At 37.7% G+C, this 19,753-nt stretch overlaps 5 protein-coding genes across 6 annotated transcripts; 1 reads left to right on the top strand and 4 right to left on the bottom strand.

The window, feature by feature from the left end:
• Position 1: 1 nt before the first annotated feature.
• On the bottom strand, positions 2 to 3,269 carry LOC147472630 (uncharacterized). The gene is given in 4 exon segments (XM_086588415.1): positions 2 to 1,440; positions 1,774 to 1,877; positions 2,321 to 2,928; positions 2,931 to 3,269. Coding segments are annotated over 4 exon segments (1,560 nt in total). The 5' UTR covers positions 3,202 to 3,269; the 3' UTR covers positions 2 to 863.
• Positions 3,270 to 7,512: 4,243 nt separating this feature from the next.
• On the top strand, positions 7,513 to 9,586 carry LOC147472629 (uncharacterized). The gene has a single exon (XM_086588432.1). It carries the CDS (start codon positions 7,663 to 7,665, stop codon positions 9,451 to 9,453), a length of 1,791 nt encoding a protein of 596 aa, XP_086444558.1. The 5' UTR covers positions 7,513 to 7,662; the 3' UTR covers positions 9,454 to 9,586.
• Positions 9,587 to 9,720: 134 nt separating this feature from the next.
• On the bottom strand, positions 9,721 to 11,463 carry LOC147472628 (high mobility group B protein 7-like). Of its 2 annotated transcripts, none has more exons than XM_086588434.1 (8): positions 11,191 to 11,463; positions 11,040 to 11,122; positions 10,901 to 10,949; positions 10,715 to 10,828; positions 10,572 to 10,629; positions 10,438 to 10,482; positions 10,258 to 10,350; positions 9,721 to 10,153 (listed from the first exon to the last, which is right to left on the bottom strand). In XM_086588434.1, the coding sequence occupies exons 1-8, from the start codon at positions 11,310 to 11,312 to the stop codon at positions 9,983 to 9,985; spliced, it is 735 nt and encodes a 244-aa protein (XP_086444560.1). In that variant the 5' UTR covers positions 11,313 to 11,463; the 3' UTR covers positions 9,721 to 9,982. The 2 variants fall into 2 exon arrangements, with proteins under 2 accessions (XP_086444560.1, XP_086444561.1); XM_086588435.1 differs by having other exon boundaries at positions 10,715 to 10,819.
• Positions 11,464 to 13,094: 1,631 nt separating this feature from the next.
• Positions 13,095 to 14,718, bottom strand: LOC147472627 (uncharacterized). The gene has a single exon (XM_086588433.1). It carries the CDS (start codon positions 14,514 to 14,516, stop codon positions 13,230 to 13,232), a length of 1,287 nt encoding a protein of 428 aa, XP_086444559.1. The 5' UTR covers positions 14,517 to 14,718; the 3' UTR covers positions 13,095 to 13,229.
• Positions 14,719 to 14,956: 238 nt separating this feature from the next.
• On the bottom strand, positions 14,957 to 19,476 carry LOC147472626 (CDT1-like protein b). Its single transcript, XM_086588461.1, has 8 exons — positions 18,959 to 19,476; positions 18,352 to 18,687; positions 18,149 to 18,268; positions 17,681 to 17,894; positions 16,814 to 17,389; positions 16,358 to 16,544; positions 16,146 to 16,236; positions 14,957 to 15,435 (listed from the first exon to the last, which is right to left on the bottom strand). Exons 2-8 carry the CDS (start codon positions 18,681 to 18,683, stop codon positions 15,378 to 15,380), a joined length of 1,578 nt encoding a protein of 525 aa, XP_086444587.1. The 5' UTR covers positions 18,684 to 18,687; positions 18,959 to 19,476; the 3' UTR covers positions 14,957 to 15,377.
• Positions 19,477 to 19,753: the final 277 nt, after the last annotated feature.

The following is a 19,753-nucleotide window of genomic DNA, read 5'->3' as shown; positions in this document are numbered from 1 at the left end:
GCACAAATCAACATATCAGGCATTTTCATTATGTACTGGATTTACAGATCAATCCAATTAAATTATTCAGCATATTACATTAGGAATATATTGATACAAATGGTAAATCCAACTGCGTATTATACCAACTCGGATCTTACTTACAAGTCCAACCTATTGTCTTCCCTAAAATTTATATATGCCACTATAAATTAAAATCTTAATGCCGGCATGGCGCCTATTTTAATAAACAATTTGTTAAGAAATCCAAGGCTGCCTGCGTTTAAAAATCTGGTCACTGACATTTCCATGAACAAATAGCTCTAGCAGACCGGCATGCTGGCTCCAGCCTTGTCAACTGAGTGAGGATGACTAGCAAATATTAGGTTGCAAGAGCTTCTCAGTACGCTGAAGAATACAAAAGACACATCGGTGGCAGCTTATGTTGAGTTGTTGACAAGACACTTGGCAATGTGTTTGCTTGCATAATGAGCAGACTCCACTTTTAAGAATCTTCTCTCTAACTCTGCAACCACAAATGCCTTCAATAGCACCTACCGTTGCAGACAATCATTACTATGTTCCCTCAGTAGGTCGAGTAGTCAAGTTGAATTGTTGGCAGCTCATCTTTTGTTCGTTAGACAATTGATCGTGCCTTTGCTTGCCAAATGAGTAGGATTTAATTGGAAAAAGAAGGAATCCCAATGGCAATCACTTAGCTTGTCTCTCCCATCTGATGCCTCACAGTGGAGAAGAGTTCATATTTTCCCTGCTTCTGCTCAACGACAGCGAAAATCTAGCTTTTTTCACCTGTTTCTTTTCCTTTTTCTTGCTAAAAGGAAAACGGCGCCCAAATAAGACTTCTTTGTTCGTCCTCCTTATAGTTACCATACTGAAGTCCCCAGAGGGATGGCTTTAATTGCATCCACAACTTTCTCCATTTGCAGTCTACGACTACCCTTCACCAAAACAAAATCGTCATAGTTCAAACGTTTTGCAATTTCTAATGCTAGAGCTTCAGCATCAAGCTTGCAAATAACCTTTGTTGTTCCATACAGATTGAGTCTCTCAGCTGCTGCAAGAAAATTCTTACCAACAAGTGCAACCAGACCAATACTGGTGACACAACAAAGCTTTAACACTGTCTCATGAGCCATTACCTCCATTGGGCCAAGTTCCAACATGTCCCCAATAATGGCAACTCGTTTGCCTCTGCAGTCAATCGCTTTTAATAAACTTATAGCTGCCATTGTACTGGTGGGGTTGGCATTGTAAACATCGTTGATAATCCTTATGCCATTTTCAGCAACATCAAGTTGAGACCTCATGTGAACAGGAGTAAACCTTGATATGGACAGAGCAAATTGGGGAAGAGAAACTCCCAGTAGAACTGAAACCGTAGCAGCTGCACAGGCATTGAGGGCCAAATGTAGACCTGGACTATGAATCACAAATTCCACCCTGAATATCCACACCACCTTTACAAATATTAGTACACTGCAGACAAATGGGCCTTGCAACACTAAACTCGATTTTGTTATTCTAGAAAGTGTCCTCCCTATTTATATGTTGAATAAAAGTAAATTGAAAAGGAGTTCTTTTCAACTAGTAGGTATACTATCTACCTCATTCATGCAGCTAATCATGAACTAACAGTTAATTTCACACTTTGTTATACTGAGAGGCAAGTTCAAAACGAAGGACAGGTTCACTGCACACTGTGCACAGTAGATATTATGTTTAAACAAAAAACTTCCAAAATTGAAGCACCATGAGAACAAAAAAAAAACCCACATTTCTGCATTCCTTGCTAAAACCACTTGAACTCCACAACCTCCATCTGTGCTTTCAGCCGAAACAAGGCGTATGTCACATCCCATCCTTCGTCCAAAGAGCACCTAAACCAAGATAGTCAAATTTCTAATATAAACGGAGGAATATAAACTATGTCTCTAATATAAACAGGCAGAATACAAACTATGTCCAATACAAATGCATGAAGGCTAAAGAAGCATTTGACTTGTACCAATTATAAATAGTTCGAGCTCAAACTTTTGGTCTAACAACAGTATATATATAGCATGGGATGAACTAATGCCCAATGTAATAAGTTATAGTAAGTTAATAACTAATCATTATGTAAAGAAGCATTTGACTTGTACCAATTATAAATAGTTCGAGCTCAAACTTTTGGTCTAACAACAGTATTTAGCGTGGGATGAACTAATGCCCAATGTAATAAATGATAATAACTAATCAACATCATAAATGTTACATAATCACGACATTCGGTAAACCAAAAATTAATAGCAAGGTAGATAATAGAGACTCACTAAACAACCTTCTTCACTCCATGTGGCACAGGAAGGCTCATAACTAGAGGATCATCAGCATTCAAAACACATATATCCCCAGGCTTTAGTTCTCTGAGAATCTCCCCTTTAGCACTGGCAATCTCCTCTATACATTCAAAATTCTCCAAATGAGATGGTTCTACATTCAAAATCAGTACAACTGACGGTTGACATATCCGCGCCAGCTTCAATATCTCCCCTTTCCTTCTCATTCCCATTTCCACAATAGACACTTGGGAAATACGAGGAATCCCAATCAAGGTCAAAGCAACTCCAATTTGATTATTCTGATTCCCACAAGTCTGGTGAACCACACCAAGGCTTTGTAGACCAAGTGCAATCATAGTTCTAGTCGTTGTCTTTCCGACACTACCAGTCACTCCAACTACAGCACTGCCATGAAACCTATTCCGGGCGTACATAGCCATTTTCTCAAGGGCAATCAACGTAGTGTCAGCATCTTCCTCTTCCAATTTCACAAACCCCCTATCCCAGTTGTCACAGACCCTATTCCCAATCACTCCCACACACCCTTTCACATACAATTCAGGACTGATGAAGTCGTGACCATCAAAGTTCTCGCCGACAATTGCGAAAACCATTGATTGGTTACCAGAGGGGATGAATGATTGTTGCTGGGTTTGAGGAGAGATCTAGTGTCTGTACAGATAGTTCCAGGAGGGCCCCATTTGATGAGTTTGCCATTCACAGCTTCTGCTATCTCAGAAGCACTCCAGAGTGCAAGAGTGGGAAATGGAGCATTTCTTAAGCTCCTGGAAATGCCCATGACTGAAATATTACAGCAAGAATGAAACTCACTTCTTCTTCTTCGGACGATCAATGTGTGTCCAGTGGCAATGGTTGCCATTGAGATTTCCAAAGCGGCAAAGCCTTATTATTTAAGTATGTGACTGAATGTAGTAGGCCTTATTATTAGTTCGTTTGGGCTTTCTTCACATACATGGACGATCCGCCTATAGCATCCCAGTTGTCACAGACCCTATTCCCAATCACTCCCACGTGCCATTGGTAATGTCGCGCACCAGTACCACTGTCACATGCTATCGAGTAAAATCAACTTTTAGTTCATTATGTAGGTAGGTAGGATTGCGTATGTCATTTCTGTATGTCCACCCTATATATATAACATTTTCTTTTAATCGAAGAGTATATACTACAAAATATTAAAAAAAAAAAAAACCCCCCAACATTTTCTTTTATATGAAGAGTATATACTAAAAAAAACCAAAGATTTTCTTTTATTCAAGAGTATAAAAAAAAAAAATATATATATATATATATATATATATATATATATATATAGAGAGAGGTAGTGGTGATACCCCTGATCCGCTTGTTGTTCCTTCTCCTCTTAATGAGAAATTACTGGATAATGCATTTTATATACCTTTTCGAACCGCGGAAAAGTATACCACGCGGCTTGTCGATTGACATTTTTTTCGGTAATCAAATCGCTCTCACGGGATATTACAACTGATCCTAGTTCAATTATGCCTTGGGTTCGTCTGCTCCTTTTGCCGTGTTACACTCTGCACGTTTTCCGACCACAGAATTGAAAGGAACGTCGTTTTGGCGCTAGGAAAAACTTTCAGCAAAAACAGATTCTCCATGCTTTGACGACATTGAATGAGCCTGGCGGTATGTTTCGTCTCTTAGAGTCTGTAATAAAGCCTCCTTCAAAATAAAATGTCTACAAATTCTCACATAGCCTACACATTTGATGTGTAGGTTTTGCAGTCATGTATATAATATCATTGTTTCAGCGAAGCTTCACTTTTGATGGCCCAACGTGCATTGTTATTGAGGAAATCTATGAACTCAGCAAGTAGTATAATAAGTGAGAGCATAATTAAGGATTGTATATATTGAATTTTATCAAAGCCATGTAACTTCACATTGCTGGTGACATCTCACGCACTCTTGGAAGGCCTCCTTTTAATTCACATATTTGATTTTGTTGGTAGACCATAATACTTGATTCTCACCACATCAAGAAGAAACATGTTAATGTTTGGCAGTTGTTTAGTTTAATTATTGATATAGTTGGTAACTTATTGTGTGTGGACAAAAATGTGTAGTGTACTTTTATTATGCAGTTAGGGTCTCTGTAGATACAGATTAGTATTGCTAGCTATCGACTTGAGAAGTTGATAGACACGGGCATAAAACCAATAACTAGAAGAAAAAGATTTGACTTATCCCAATTTTACTACTATTTTATTTTTTTTATTTTCTTCGTTCAATTTAAATATTGTTTCTGAAATAACTTCAATAGCACTTCGTGCCTTCAGTAATACCTAGAGTGTAAATATTGAACATGCAAGTTTTGAACATGGGCCACACATACAACGACGTATAGTACCACTTCAAAATAAAATGTCTAAAATTCTCACATAGCCTATACATTTGAAAATATTTGGGTGTACCAAGATTAATACCACAAACAACATAATAAACACATCATAACAAACTGTGTCGTAGGCACAGGTAATACCTAGTATATAATATAAAGAGAAATTAGTAAATTTGAGGCTTAAGAAATCGGCCCCTGTAAACAAGATTTACTGATTTAGAGCATCTCTAGGTGGTGGTAATATCACCTGCAATTTTGAAGCCGAAATTTGAAGAAAGTATCCTCAAATTTTGACCAACTCTAGGTGGACGCAATATCGGTCACAAATTTGTATATAGGGTCTACTCCACGTTCTGTTGGTAATGTCGTGTGCCAGTACTACCACCGTCGCGTGCCATTGGTACTGTCGTGTGACATTACCACTGTCGCCCCAAGTTGAAAAAGTTTAAAAAAAAAAAACCAAACAACATTCCCAATCGCCGCAAAACCAAAAAAAAAAAAACCCTCCACGCGACATTAGTAATGGCACGGTGTGTTGTGGTCAAAGTCAAAAAAATATTTGGTGACATTAGGAATGGTGCGTGACGTTACCACTGTCGCGCCACATCCGCATCCGCATCCAAAATCACAAATTTGCATCCACGGATGCGGCTAGGCAGGTAATAACTCCGAATTTGCTTCCACTTAGAAATAGTTTTTCGCAAAATTCGGAATTGAAGAGACAAATTTGGAGGTGATACTAGTATATTATCATCTAAAGATGCTCTTAGTGAGGCAAGATTAAAATGTTAAATCACATACTTCTGTCAAAGTGTCGTCAAGTACCTAACTAATAACCGCTGTTGGAGCGAAACTAAAACAGCTAACGTGTGGGGCTTATTATCAGGTGTTGTTGAGATCTCTGTGAATGTTGTTCTATTATTTATAAAATTCCTCATCAGTATCAATAAAATTTTCACTTAAAAAAAATATTTTATTTTATTGGAAGAGTATATACTACAAAAAAAAAAACATTTTCTTACATTCAAAGAGTGTACAAAAAAAAAAAAAAAAAAACATATTCTTATATTCGAAGAGTATATACTACAAAAAAAAAATAATAATAAAAACCATATTCTTATATTCGAAGAGTATATACTTAAAAAAAAAAAAAAAAAAAAAAAAAAAAAAAAAAAAAAAACAACAACAACAACAACAACAACATTTTAGTTTATTCGAAGAAGAGTATATATTACCAAAAAAAAAAATCCATGAACTCGCTCAGCTTTCGGAGTATACCATTCGGAGCAACTTTAAAGCTATTTGGCTTATTTCAAAACTCTGGCTTAGTTGTGTGGGTTTTTCTTTTAGGTTTTGATGTGTGTTTTGCAGTCATGTATATAATATCGTTGTTTCAGCGAAGCTTCACTTTTGATGGCCCAACGTGCATTGTTATTGAGGAAATCTATGAACTCAGCAAGTAGTATAATAAGTGAGAGCATAATTAAGGATTGTATATATTGAATTTTATCAAAGCAATGTAACTTCACATTGCTGGTGACATCTCACGCACTCTTGGAAGGCCTCATTTTAATTCACATATTTGATTTTTTTGGTAAACCAAAATACTTGATTCTCACCACATCAAAAAGAAACATGTTAATGTTTTACAGTTATTTAATTTAATACTTGATTACCACTGTCGCGCCGCATCCGCATCTGAAATCACAAATTTGCATTTATGGATGCGGCTAAATAAGTGATAACTCTAGATTTGCCTCTACCAATTGTGGAGGCAAATTTAGAAGCGATACTACCACCTAGAGATGCTCTTACATAATACCGTACGTTAATCCTTGTTTTGTAACACAAACACTAAATTAACAATTCAATGATCAGAAATTCAGAATGCATATTTATTACATCTTTTGTACTTTAAAAAAAGAGCATGTCTTCAGTGCGTGAGATGTATGGTGCGCAAGTAATGTGGGCCTTTGGATCAGTACTTTTGCCATGCAATACACACGCACCCCTTGGTATGAGTGGCCTAGATTTGATAGCATACCATACGACGTACGCACTATAGATTTAGCCTTGAAAAAAATAGGAGACTCTCTAAACAAATAGCTACTTTAGTATCAGAAAACGTGAACATCAGAAAACAATTATTTGACAGGTAAGTTTTACCTGTCCCATTATTCTGGTAGTTTTCTCGATTCTTAGTATAATTTGACCATTGAGAATCTGACAGTTCCCTGTAAATGGGCCCCTATGGTCTTTTTAATGTAGATTGTAGTAGAATAGTTGGAGGCCTTGACAGAGCAGAGGAGTGATTTGGGTCCTCGGGTGGAATTGGGGGCCCTAGGAAGTTGGCAAGAGGTAGGGCCGGCCCTGTTTGCTACTAAAGTACGTCAACAATCAACATAATTGCAAAAGTAGTGCAACATTTTTCTCTCAAGTGGCAGAGTTTGAATTGGACGCCTTCCAACGTTCAGTAGCATTTAGATTTCTTGTGATCTATCCAACGGTTACAAAATTCAATATATGCACAACATAAAAATTCACGTTCGTGTGGCTCCCGGTGTTATGTTTAGAACCAATTCTGGCTTCCTTATTTCACCATGTGGTTTCTTTCCAACATAGTACCAGTCACCATAATTAGTGGATGAGTGGACCCAACACAATTGGTCTCCAAAGAGAGTCAGAGTGGGGTTGGATTACAGCCTCAGGTAGCACAGGATCTCCATTTCGTGACCACAATATTCAAACTTTTAACAGACATTCTTAACTTTTTCCGCTCTTTATCAACTCATTTCGTTCTATATATAATGGGGTACTTGCTTTCTAAGTGAAGAAACAAATCATTTGTGCTGGCCAAATAGCTTTTTTCTTCTTTGTCTGAAAATTAGATATTCTTTAAAGTTCTGACTTAGAACTCAAAAAATACTTGCCAACAATCTGATTGCACTTCACAAAATGCAGTACTGTAGTTTGGTTTTCAAACTTCTCTTCATTTTTTCATTCTGTAGTCTGCTGACAAATACCTTAGCTCAAACCAAAACTTGCTCAGAAGTGGACAGAACTGCTCTTCTCAGCTTCAAAGCCAAAATCCTAAAAGACACAACAGGTGTTCTCTCGTCATGGGTTGGCAGTGATTGTTGTGCAGGAGATTGGGAGGGCATTCAGTGTAATCCCAAGACAGGGAGAATAGTAGCGTTACAGTTACAAGTACCCTCAGATAGGAGCAGTGCCCTTTACATGAAGGGCACATTGTCACCTTTACTGGGTGAACTTCAGTTCCTGGAGGCATTAGTCATAAGTGGAATGAAACAAATTGGAGGAAGCATTCCTGAGACTTTGTCAAAGCTAGTCCACCTCACTCAACTTGTCCTTGAGGACAACATTCTTGAAGGATCCATACCTTCAAGTCTAGGTCAGTTGGCTTCACTTAAGACCCTCTCATTAGGTGGTAACCATTTGAAAGGATATATTCCTTCAAGTTTAGGGAACCTACACAATCTCCTCCAGCTAAACTTAGCCAGAAACTCCCTTACAGGTCGAATTCCAGCTATCTTTGGCAACTTCCATTATTTGCAGTCTTTTGATATTAGCTACAACCTGTTATCAGGCTTTATACCAGATTTCGTAGGCAAGTTTCAGAACTTGACATTTATTGATCTCTCAAATAACCAATTTTCAGGACAGATACCGAGTTCACTATGTAATTTACCCCATCTTTTGGACATCTCTTTGAGCCATAACCAACTAACAGGAAGAATCCCAGATCAAATAGGCAATCTAAAATCCCTAAGTAGTCTTTCAGTGAGTGCTAACCATCTATCAGGGCACATTCCAGAATCAATATCAAGATTAGAAAATCTTTGGTATTTGAATCTGTCTAGGAATGGGTTCTCAGATCCTTTGCCAGCTACCTTCGCAACAGGTATCCCTTCTCTGCTGTCTCTAGATTTATCCTACAACAACCTCCATTTAGGAACAGTTCCAGATTGGGTTAGAAGGAGAGGACTAACCGATCTCCACCTTGCTGGTTGTAATCTAAGAGGAACTCTTCCCACCCTCCTGAAACCAGGCTCTTTGAACTCTATAGATCTCTCTGATAACTACTTTACAGGTGGAATTCCAAGTTTCTTCACAACCATGTCAAATGTACAAAATGTCAAGTTATCAAACAACCTATTGAAACTTGACATCTCAAACATTGTATTACCGAATGGGATTTCCTCAATTGATCTTCACTCCAATCAGCTCTATGGGTCTCTCTCAAAGTTATTACAGAACAGCAAAAGCAACTTTTTGGAGCTTTTGGATATCTCAGAGAATCAAATTACCGGAGGTATTCCTGAATTCAGCAAAGGTTCAGTTCTGAAATCACTCAACATGTCAAACAACAAGATCACAGGCCAAATTCAAAGTTCAATCTCAAATCTTATTGAACTTGAAAATTTGGATATCTCAAGAAACCAGATAAAAGGATCTCTTCCTCCTAGTTTAGGTCAGTTGCAGAAGGTACAATGGTTGGACGTGTCAATCAACGGACTAACTGGGAAAATCCCAGACAGCCTGCTGGAACTAAAAAACCTCAGACATGCAAACTTCAGGGCAAACAAACTTTGTGGACAGATTCCACAAGGTAGGCCCTTCAACATATTTCCTGTGGCTGCTTATGCCCATAATCAGTGTTTGTGTGGGAAGCCTATGCCACCTTGCAGGGGAAGAAGGATAGACATTGAGCCAGTAAGAAGCTGACTCAACTAGCAAGTGTGCACACTCATGCCATTTTAAAGCTTATTATATAGTATAGTAATAGTCAGAGGGTAGTATTGTTTAACTATAACAATTGTAATCCTTTGCCTTCTAATTTTATTAATAACAGTTCATATATTAGTATTCAGCTTCAAGATTTTGATGTACAACATCAGCATTTAGTGCATCATTCAGTGGAGCACACTCAGAATTGGAAACATTCAAACCAGCAATTACACCTCATATGCATATTGTGTGATGCTGCAAAACTAGAAAGACTAAATTTCATTCCATTTCAGACAAAGCACAAACGATGACAGTTAAACCAACTTTAACTCATGGAGTTCGCTAACTAAAGTCTACAACATGCATATCCATAAGACATTCAACTAGCTCAGATTGAAAAGTAGATCCAAGATTTACAAAAGAAGCATTCAAAAAGGCAAGAGTAAAGGACCTTGGGTTCATTCTACTGATAACCAGGCAGACTTGTATCTTCTAATATCTAAACAAATCTTCATTACTAGCCCAATTACTCTTCCGCTTTCTCTAACTCTTCAACTTCCTCCTGTTGATCACTTTTTTCCCCTTTCTCTAAACCCGCTTCTCCCTCCTGCTGAATGCATTCTTCCCCTTTCTCTGTCTCCATTTCTTCCTCTTGTGGAGCACACTCTTCGTCATTATCCAACTCTACTACTTCCTCCTGTTGAGGAAACAAAAATATACAAAACAGCATTAGCTTTCAAAAATAGGAGATGAATTACATATTTAATAGAATTATTTGAAATGCATGAACAATGTCTTTACTTTTCCATCTTCATTTTCAGCATTGAGTTTTTCAATAATCTTCTCATACTCTTCCTTCAGCTCTGCAGCTCTATCCAGATACACTTTCTTCTCCTGATTACAATACAGTAAACAATACATTATATATGTAGAATCTGATAACACAAAGACCATCAAACAAATCCAGTAAGTTTAACATACTTCCTCTTCCATGCTTTTCCACTTCTCACCAGCCTCCTTTGAAACCTTAATTTTAGTAAAACCAGAAGAATCAATTCAAGTGTACCAACAATTAATAGTTCATGTAAAAACAATAAATGGAAAGTTATACATACCACAGTAACTTTATTATTCTCAGGATGTGCTTCCTTGTATGATTTTCTGAAGTCATCCCTACATTAAGAAAAAGAAGGGGGGGATTGTAAACCAAGAAGCAAGTTTGTTCGTAAACGTAATATTTGATTGTTATTATACATACATGAAAAGGAAGTAGGCAGTTGGAGGACGCTTTGGCATGTTTGGGTCAGTTGATTTCTTAGTCCTCTTTCCTTTGGATGCTGCTGGTTTCCCAACTCTCTTCTTACTGACATTTCTTCAAACACCACCAAATCAGAGCATATAATGGAGTGTTCATTTTTTTAATCTTTACAGAAAAATTAATTACCTTTCAGTTGCCTTTTTAGCTTCTTCAGCTCTTTCAATCACCTGAAGTTCTGTGGAGAGAGAAAAACGGACAATTTTTTAGACAAAATTCAACAACAATGGAAAAGAAATTACTAGAGCAGTAGTGAATAAGTAGAGACCCATTTTCATTCTGAGTTTAGATTCTTGGCTGCAACTGTGCATATCTATAAGCACCACCGCTACATCTCTATTACACTCTTCACTGCAAAAAAATATATATATTAACAGATAAAGGTTGAAGTTTTATTTAAGGAGAAGAAAGATTATTACCATCGGGTGAAAGCACTTCCATCTTTGGCACGTTTGAGAGAGTTACTGGTACTGTTGGTGTCGGTTTCAGCTTCAACCCTCTTTCTTGTTCTTGGAGGATTCGTCGATCTTGCTCGAGCCATTATTTTGAGAGATGGTTTGGAATTTGGAAGTGAGAAAGGGTAAGCGGTTTGTTTAATAAGTTGGGTGAAATGTTTTTGGATTTTGAGTTTGGCGCCTAAACACTAATCATTTCGCGCCTATGGATTGATGACTTGGATCATTTAAGGCCGACGATTATTTAGACGCTCAAGATTTACTGGGTCGTTTCAACTTTTTGTTTCCCGCTCTTTTTATGGGGCACGTGCTCGTGTTCTCTATTGGACTTGAGAAGGAAAATTATTGCTAATTATAATGGTGGGGCAGTGCTTAGTCACCAGATGGTGAAGGCTAGAGCGGAAATGGGAGCGCCTAGGTTATTATACACACATTATAAAACACTTGCAGAAAATATGTAATTACTTTGATGTAACACATTATAATTTTTTTTTTTTTTTTTACCAAGTTCAAATTCAACAATGTATTTCTAGGTCTTGGTAGTATACTCTTCAAATTTGAAATTTTTTTTTTTAAGAAGCTGATCGCAAATTTCGACCAATTCTAGATGGTCGTAAATTCGATTAGCAAAAAACAACCCACGCGACATTACCACTGTCGCGCGACAGTTGGAGTGTCGCCCATGTACAATTCCAAAACAACCCACGCGACATTAGGAGTGGCGCGCAACCATTCCAAAAGTAAAAAATAAAATAACACGCGACATTAAGAGTGGCTCCGCATCCACATCCAAATTGTCAGATTTGCAAACAATAATGCGAACAAGTAAGTGATGCGACCGGATTTGAAGCCACCTAGAGATGGAATTCCGAAAAATTTCAAACTTTTCCTTCAAATATGAAGAAAAATACAGGTTATACTACCACCTAGAAAAATGCTCTGAGGGGCCATTTGTTTTAAGACCTTGAGGTATTATAACCTCTTATAATATGTGGCCTAGTGATTTTAGTTTGTTTTTTGCTTCTTATAAGAAGTATTCTACTAGAAATGTCTTATAAGAGGCTCCAATATCATTAATACCACAATAACCACTATAAAACAACTATTTCAAGGTGTGCACATTATAAATACAATAAATATGTGTTGGGTAATTATAATCCAACACACTAACATAAATAATTATCCCAAATAAGCGTTAACATAACTAAAAAATATTGGTAGTAGAATCAGTATTACTTCAGATTTGTGGATCTCTTGCCAAAATCTCCGGTATATGTCCTCGACTGCTCATTATATTGATAAATACTGGAAGTTGTATAAGAGGATACTAAACTTTGTGAAGGTAGATGCGCCTCACACTACAGATCGTCTTTCAGAAGCTATTATGGCATATTTAATGGAATGGAACATTGATGGAAAACTATTTGCAATGGCCAAAAAAGATATGGTATTAATTTGCGCAAAACCATTTTGAGCTTATTAGAAATTTTAGTATGTATAGATATTTCCAAGAGTTGTTTTGGTCTACAATATTAGAGCATCTCTTGGTGGAGGCATAAATATCAATTTTTCTCCACCATTAGGAATTTCAGCAAAACCTATTTCTAGGTGGAGACAAATTTGTTGTTTAGGATGTAGATGAAACGTGGCATTCCCAATATACAATAGGAGTGTGGCATGATTTTGTTTTGTTTTTTCCCTTTTTCAACTTAGGGCGACATAGTGCAATGGGTTTGTCTGTTTGTTTGTTTTAAAAAAAAACCTGAGGCGACTGTAGTAAGAATTTGTGTGCGCTCCACTTAGAGTTGGTCATTGTTTGCAATAATTGCCTCAAACATGACCCACTTGATCCCTCCACCACCTAGAGATGCTCTTAATACATTTCATTTAAAATCAATGTGAACTTTTCCAAAGAGAATGAAATTCCATGAGCTGAAGTGCTACAGAAAGAAACTAAACATTAGTGGCTCAGGCAAGCTTGTGTCTGTTTCCAGAAAGGAGATTTACCTCACTAATCCTAGATTCAGAATCCCCCAAGACTGCTGAGGCCATGACTTCTCTTTCGCCTTCATCACCAAGACCCTAGCCCAAGCAATCCACCCTTCCCAAGACGTCCTCTTATCCCAAGGGCTTCCCCACTCCAAAATAAGGGTGAGTCCCTTTTCAGCCTCTCTCTCAGCTTCATCAAACATCCCTTTTGTCAAGTACACCTGACCCAAAACGACATGAGGCTCCCCAACAAATGGGTTCTTCTCTATACACCTCACTAACAGCTCCTCACTTCTCTCCAACCCTCTTTTAGTCTTACCACCATCACAAACAGCTTCCCAATATAAGTCCCTTGCAATTATCTGGTCTTCAGCATCCAAGACCTTAGTACAGTTTTCAAAAACAGGTGGAATCACTAGCTCAGTCTCTTCATCTCTATCATCACTTGATTCACCACCGGCCCTTTTCCTCTCTTCAATGAATATCTCTTCTTCTCTTGCTATCAGAGTATACAAAGCACCCATCCTAGATATCGAATTCATCCAAAGACCTGGTTTCCCATCTCCAGGCCACAGAGCAGAGTAGTTGTTTCCAGAGAACTGAAGCCGGCCATTTTCGTTATCAAACAGAATATCTTGAAAACCAAAGAGCTGGTCGCTAAAATCAGCCATAGTCATTAGTAGAAACACAGCCACAATCCTTCTAGAGACTAAGACGTCCTCACCAGTCTTTATGTGCTTCACATAAATTCCTTGATGAGGAACAAGGGATTGCAGTCTCTTCCGCCACCCTTCTATTGAATCAAAAACACCCTTCTCTTTTGCGTTACTAAGGGATATCTCAGAAGACTTGAGGTGTTGGACAAGTTCTAAATCAGTATAATGGAAAAGAAGATCATCATGGATGAGAGTTTGGCGAGGAACAATGCAGAAGAGATGAATCAAGCGCTCTGCAGTGTCACCAACGTGATTGCGAACAGTGTCACGGCCGGTAGAAGGATCAAAAATAGCGAGGTTGACATAGGAGTTGGAGTAGGCAGAATGGAAAAGGCCACATAGAGAGACGGAGTCGGGGGAGTTCCATAGCTTTAGAATACGATAAATATCGACAAGGTGGTCGAGAAAACTACCATGCTTGTGCCAACACTCGCCTGCACCAACTGAACGGAGGACGGAAACAAGAGCGGGTAGCTTCGGATCGATGGTTTCGAGCTCTCCACGGAGAAAAGGGCGTGCTGCTTCTAAGATGGTTTGAGGATGATGCATCTGTGATGAAGAAGGTGACGGTGATGGTGTCGGCATTGTTGTCCTTGTAAATAGAAACGAGGACTCTTGTGACACTCAAGTGTGAATATACCTATATATATAGAGAGAGACGTGGGTTTTTAGGACTGTCAAACCATAGATAAGGTTAACTAAAATGAATCACTTATCCATTTTACTTCGTACTCAACGAAACAGAATTGAGATAGTGCCTTGGGTTTACAAATGAACTAGCAGTAACGTGACATCACTCGTGACATACAAACAACCAAGTTGTTGTTGCAAACTCATAAAACGGAGGATTCTACTGAGTGAACAAACTTGTTTTGGACTTAAAATCTGCCCTGCAAGTCCTCCACTGAGCTTGGTCCTCGAGTTACTGACTTTTGTGTTTCTCTTTAATATTTATGCTTCTTTTCTGTTAGCCTTTAAGTTCTTCTAATCATATAACATGATATGACAAATTTCCCAAGCATAATAAAAACCAGTATATGCATTTCTAAAAAAAAAAAAAAATTACTTGCAATCAAACAGGGCGTACGTAATTTTACCTTCAATGAAAAAGAGGAGAGACAACACAAATTCCAAATGATTTTGGCAGAGATTCTCAAGGACAACGACTCAAAAGCCAACAAAGTGATAGACATTGGATTTTTATCTACAAAGCATAAGCAATGTCATTTAACATCCAAGCAAATGAGACTGATCAAATCGTCCTCTACCTTCATTTGATCCTAATGGTGTTTTGTCATAATGGCACCCCCCCAGACCAATGGAAATGGAACACACCAAATCTGTTGACTACCATGACGAATATCTGAGGCATAAACTTTCATCCCTCGTGTACTTCACAAGTGACTTGACCGGGAAAGAGAAAAGTGATGAGAATATATGCCTCCCTCACACAGCTTTTGAAATCTTTGCAAGAACAGACTCCATATATGATACTCTCCTAATGCTGCACAAGCCCAAGAAAAGTTGAATTATAAGTATCTAGCTAACAACTTACCCAAGCTAAGCATATATGGATTATAGTATCAACAACAATATAATGAAGAAAACCATTCGCTCAAAACAAACAATTTTTAACTAAGCTTCTTCCATTTAATTCATAAAAGTTTCAAAACCAATAATATGCAAGTTTACAAAGTACAAACTGAAGAGCATACATACCGACATATTTCTTTAAATCATTCCAAAATCAACTCGGATATATGAATAGATATTTAATCCCAATCAAGATTCAAGACATGATTTCATTTTCATTAATCATGAGTTAGATTTTTAGATATTGAAAACCAAGATATAAGAAGCTTTGCTACTATAGATCAAAACTGGATCTTAGTAATAGACTAATGGGTAACCACTCTTTCATTAAAGTATAAAATATGTTGTTTTGGAGGAAACCCAAAATTGTGGGAGAAGGATGTGATATGGCTGAACATATGTTGAGTCAAATGAGATCAAATATCCACGGGTTAAAATTCATAATTTCATTATCATGCTCAATATAGTTTATAAATACGACATGAGAAATACGGAGCTAAAAATGAGGAGAGGTGGAATGCATGGGCAGGCACACAGCTAGGAAATGATGAAGAAGCAATCAAAACCACAAACCACACCATCTTTAATGAGTTAATCCATCAAATAAAGTAATGTGCGTACCTGTATAGAACATCATCGCTACCTGCCAACTCCCGGAAAATCCAATCTGGAACTAACTCTTCCAAAAGTTCAAGCTGTTCTTCAACAAACCCTAAACAGTAAATTGAGCAAACATGCAATCTTACTTATAGATAAATATAGAAATAAAAGATACACAAAAAGAAATAAACACTCAACCAAACATTAATAATAAACCAATAGGTGATACATACTTCTCTCAACAATATCCAGATTCTTTGTGATTATCTTTTGCACAAGCTCCTGTTTTGTGATAAAAGAGCAGTTGGCAGATTTAAATATGTTTTGGACCATACTAACAAGATCAGGCAAGGAAGCAAGCATCTGTTGGCGTTTGGCGGGACCAGTCTGATTCATCATGTGGTTCTTATACTCTTCTACCTGTAAAGAATATAATTCTGAAATCATTAGGGCACAAACATAATAAGAATCAAGGAATCATCTCTGTGTTTCAAAGCTCAAATTAACTTGATAAACTGAGGCTGACTCGTCCTGGGTTAAGAAATCTTTTCGATATCAGGACTTGTTTACGCTATAGAGTTACTGGACTCGCAGAATCCTATCCAAATGTCTCACTAGCCAAATCAGCCAGGTGAGAGGAGCAGCAACTTCAAAACTATAATAAGGGTAAATAGAAAGACAGAGAGTACCATTTGGGGAAATGCAGAAGGAGATGCATTTACTTTGTCATATGCCAGATTGTTCTCTGCTAATGCAGTCTGAATGCTATTATCCAAGTAGCCTCTGGACTCGGCAACCACAGAGCTTGAAACACCTTCAATTGAAGAAAAATCCAGGGATTTCTTTGCAGTCGCATGACCCAACACCCTAGTCTCAGTGTGTACCTTCTCATCAGAGCTTGGAAAAAATCTCTTTGCTGGTGTTGGTTGTGCTGGTGTTTCCACTGTCAAAGCATGAGGATGCTGGGCAAGCTTCACGAGAGGACTTTCAGTAGCTCTTGAATTGGAGGATTGGGAACATAAGATATGTGAGAAGGGAGGAACAGCGGATGCTAGCAGTTCAGTTTTTTCTGTTTCAGGGACAGCTATCTTCTGAGAAAAGTGTTTTCTGATGGATTGTCCAAGTGACGATACTAGTAATGGCTCACACTCAATGGGGGCTGTGTGAGATTTGAGCAAAAAATTTGGAGACATGGACCATGGTAAAGCAGTGTGATTTCTTTGGCTAAATGGCTCTGGTAGCATGGCCTCTGGGATGTCACAGCTCTGATCACAAAACACACAAAAGCAAGATCCCTTTAGTTTTTTTGACAAAACAAGAATTTATCATTGTATCATTAGAGGTTCCAAACTGATACAAGGACATCACATGTGATCTTCTATGTGGGTATGAGGGTATCGTTATACAAGCAAAACATTTTGGTCAATCGTTTCTTTTCTCACAAATAACAATCCATTTTAGTGGTAACAGTTAAAAAGTCCTAGGAACAAATTTCAATCGACCAAACTAGTCCTCACGCAGCAATCAATTCAAAAGGAGAAGAAGAAAAAAAATACCTCAGAATGGATCTTAAAGAAATCTAATAGCCTCTCATGAAAAACTTGACGTAGGGCCTTAAACGGTGATTGGTTAGGATGAACTTCTACAACATCAAATAGCAACGTAATTTTCATGTCTGGAGTCATGCAGAGATCTTGTGAATGTATCTCTATTTGAATGGCTTCTGGAAACACATATTTCATCTGTGCAAGATGGTTGTAGGATAATATTCTGAAAGAACAAAGAACTATTCAGTCAGAAACAAAAGAGAGAAAGATAGAGAGGCGAGATGAAATACCACACCCAACTGACACATTTAAATGTATACAGTAGCACGCATAACACCATATTATGGGGAGTTCATGTGATCACAGTCGAAAGGATGATGTGATAAGTCAAACCCTATAAAAGTTAACAATGAGATCAAACAAAAAAGGATTAATAAATATTTCCTACCTCGAAGGGACTTTCTAGTTTTCACTTACCTTTTTGTGATTACTTTCACCACAGTGCAAATATTTTGAAAAGTAGGCAGCTTCTTATGCAAACTAAGCAGCCTGGTAGAAGTATATATACGGTCAAAGAACTCAGCTAGTATCTTATATCTGTTACAACAAGAGAGAGAGTTTATTGTTAGCATGAAGTCCAAGATGTTCTTATAGAAAAGAAGAAGTTTCGGGGTACCCACTTCTCAGGTAATTCCACTTTTCCAACTTCCGTTATAGCATCTGAGACTTTAACTTGTTCATTTTCGGCAATGCTATTTTGCGGTTCAACCGTTTCATCTTCAATAGCATCATTGGCATTCTGATATGCTTTAGAAAGTTGTTTCAGTGCCCTCACGGGTAAGGCAGTCCGTTGGTTCTTACTCCTTGACGAGTGGGCTGTTTTCTCTGGAGTTGGTGATGCAAAACTACATACAAAATCTTGGCTCTGAATAGACGCTGGAGATGAAGCAATATCTTTCTTTGCATCAGAAGAAACAACTTTGCCGCTTTCCTCGTAATTTTCTTGTTCCATGACACTGAGATGAAATAGTAAATAACTAAAAAAGTAAACAATGTCGATATATAACGGGTTTTGACCTATAAGCACTATTGTTCATCTGTGAAGGTGCTTGCAAATTGATGGAAAAAATCAATTCCAATCGATTCATCTGACGATAATGTGTGGACTCTACACCAATTAGTTACCTTGATTCGAAATAATACTTACAATCAAACCTTGTTTGCGAAATTAAAATGTGGGACAGGATTAAAAATTATAAATAATCAAAAAAACAAACACGTTCTCACCTGAAGCCTCTATTTAACGATGGATGCAGTAATAATTAATAAGGCCGCCTCCACAATTTTGAAACCTGAGAGAGGACTTCAAATCAACTCAAGTGCAAATCGCAAAAGGAGCGGGAGGGAAACAGATTGGGCTATTAACACTCGTGGACTGGGCTTTAAATAAATAATCTTTATGACCATGGACTCCGCTCGACTCTTCATAGCATTACTGTGAAGATCTGCAATGGCGTTTGTCTACTCTTTCCTTTGCTAGACAGTGGTTTTGGCATTTTATTGTGCATCAGACCTCAACAGTATTGCTTTTGTAGCGTCCCGAGTCCAGTCTAGAGAATTTCAGAATCACATTCTTAGAACCCACAATAGTATTCTTATATATAGGTGATGATTATGAAACTGTCTTTGCTGAACTACAACTTTATCTTCCCGATACTGATCTCAATACTTTATTTTTAAACGTTTTTGTTTCCTCTAAACCACAACATGTGTTGGCGGAAAACATATTTTGCATAGATTATTATAGATTTTGAGAGAGAATTTGAGTTATTAGATTGATTGTTTAAGGTTTGAGCATACGAAAGACTTTCTCATGGCGGTTATTCCTATGGAAGTTATATATTGAACATCGTATGTGTCCGATTGAATATTGTGTCATCCTCCATTACCGGCTCATGATTCATTTGTATACAGATGGTGACCATGCAGACGTGACCATACGAGAGATGTTCTGTTACTTGTGTATGACGTGGTTTGGCGGGTTGGTATACAGGTGAAAAAGGAGGCTCCAATGAACTTCCT

Source organism: Coptis chinensis, unplaced genomic scaffold (genome assembly GCF_015680905.1).
Source record: "Coptis chinensis isolate HL-2020 unplaced genomic scaffold, ASM1568090v1 utg920_pilon_pilon, whole genome shotgun sequence".
Taxonomy (NCBI): domain Eukaryota; kingdom Viridiplantae; phylum Streptophyta; class Magnoliopsida; order Ranunculales; family Ranunculaceae; genus Coptis; species Coptis chinensis.
Note: the sequence above shows the minus strand (reverse complement) of the source record. Positions and strands in the feature narration are given on the sequence as shown.

Bases quoted from the DNA above. Each gene is read 5' to 3' on its own strand.
- LOC147472626 (XM_086588461.1), bottom strand. From the start codon at position 18,683: ATGGAACAAGAAAATTACGAGGAAAGCGGCAAAGTTGTTTCTTCTGAT. The intron at 18,269-18,351 runs GTGGGTACCCCG...TTGTTGTAACAG, and splicing joins AAAGTGGAATTACCTGAGAA to ATATAAGATACTAGCTGAGT. The intron at 16,545-16,813 runs GTACTCTCTGTC...TATTCTTTACAG, and splicing joins CTTCTGCATTTCCCCAAATG to GTAGAAGAGTATAAGAACCA.
- LOC147472627 (XM_086588433.1), bottom strand. From the start codon at position 14,516: ATGCCGACACCATCACCGTCACCTTCTTCATCACAGATGCATCATCCT.
- LOC147472628 (XM_086588434.1), bottom strand. From the start codon at position 11,312: ATGGCTCGAGCAAGATCGACGAATCCTCCAAGAACAAGAAAGAGGGTT. The intron at 10,829-10,900 runs GTAATTAATTTT...TGGTGTTTGAAG, and splicing joins GCTAAAAAGGCAACTGAAAG to AAATGTCAGTAAGAAGAGAG. The intron at 10,630-10,714 runs GTATGTATAATA...TTCTTAATGTAG, and splicing joins ACTGCCTACTTCCTTTTCAT to GGATGACTTCAGAAAATCAT.
- LOC147472629 (XM_086588432.1), top strand. From the start codon at position 7,663: ATGCAGTACTGTAGTTTGGTTTTCAAACTTCTCTTCATTTTTTCATTC.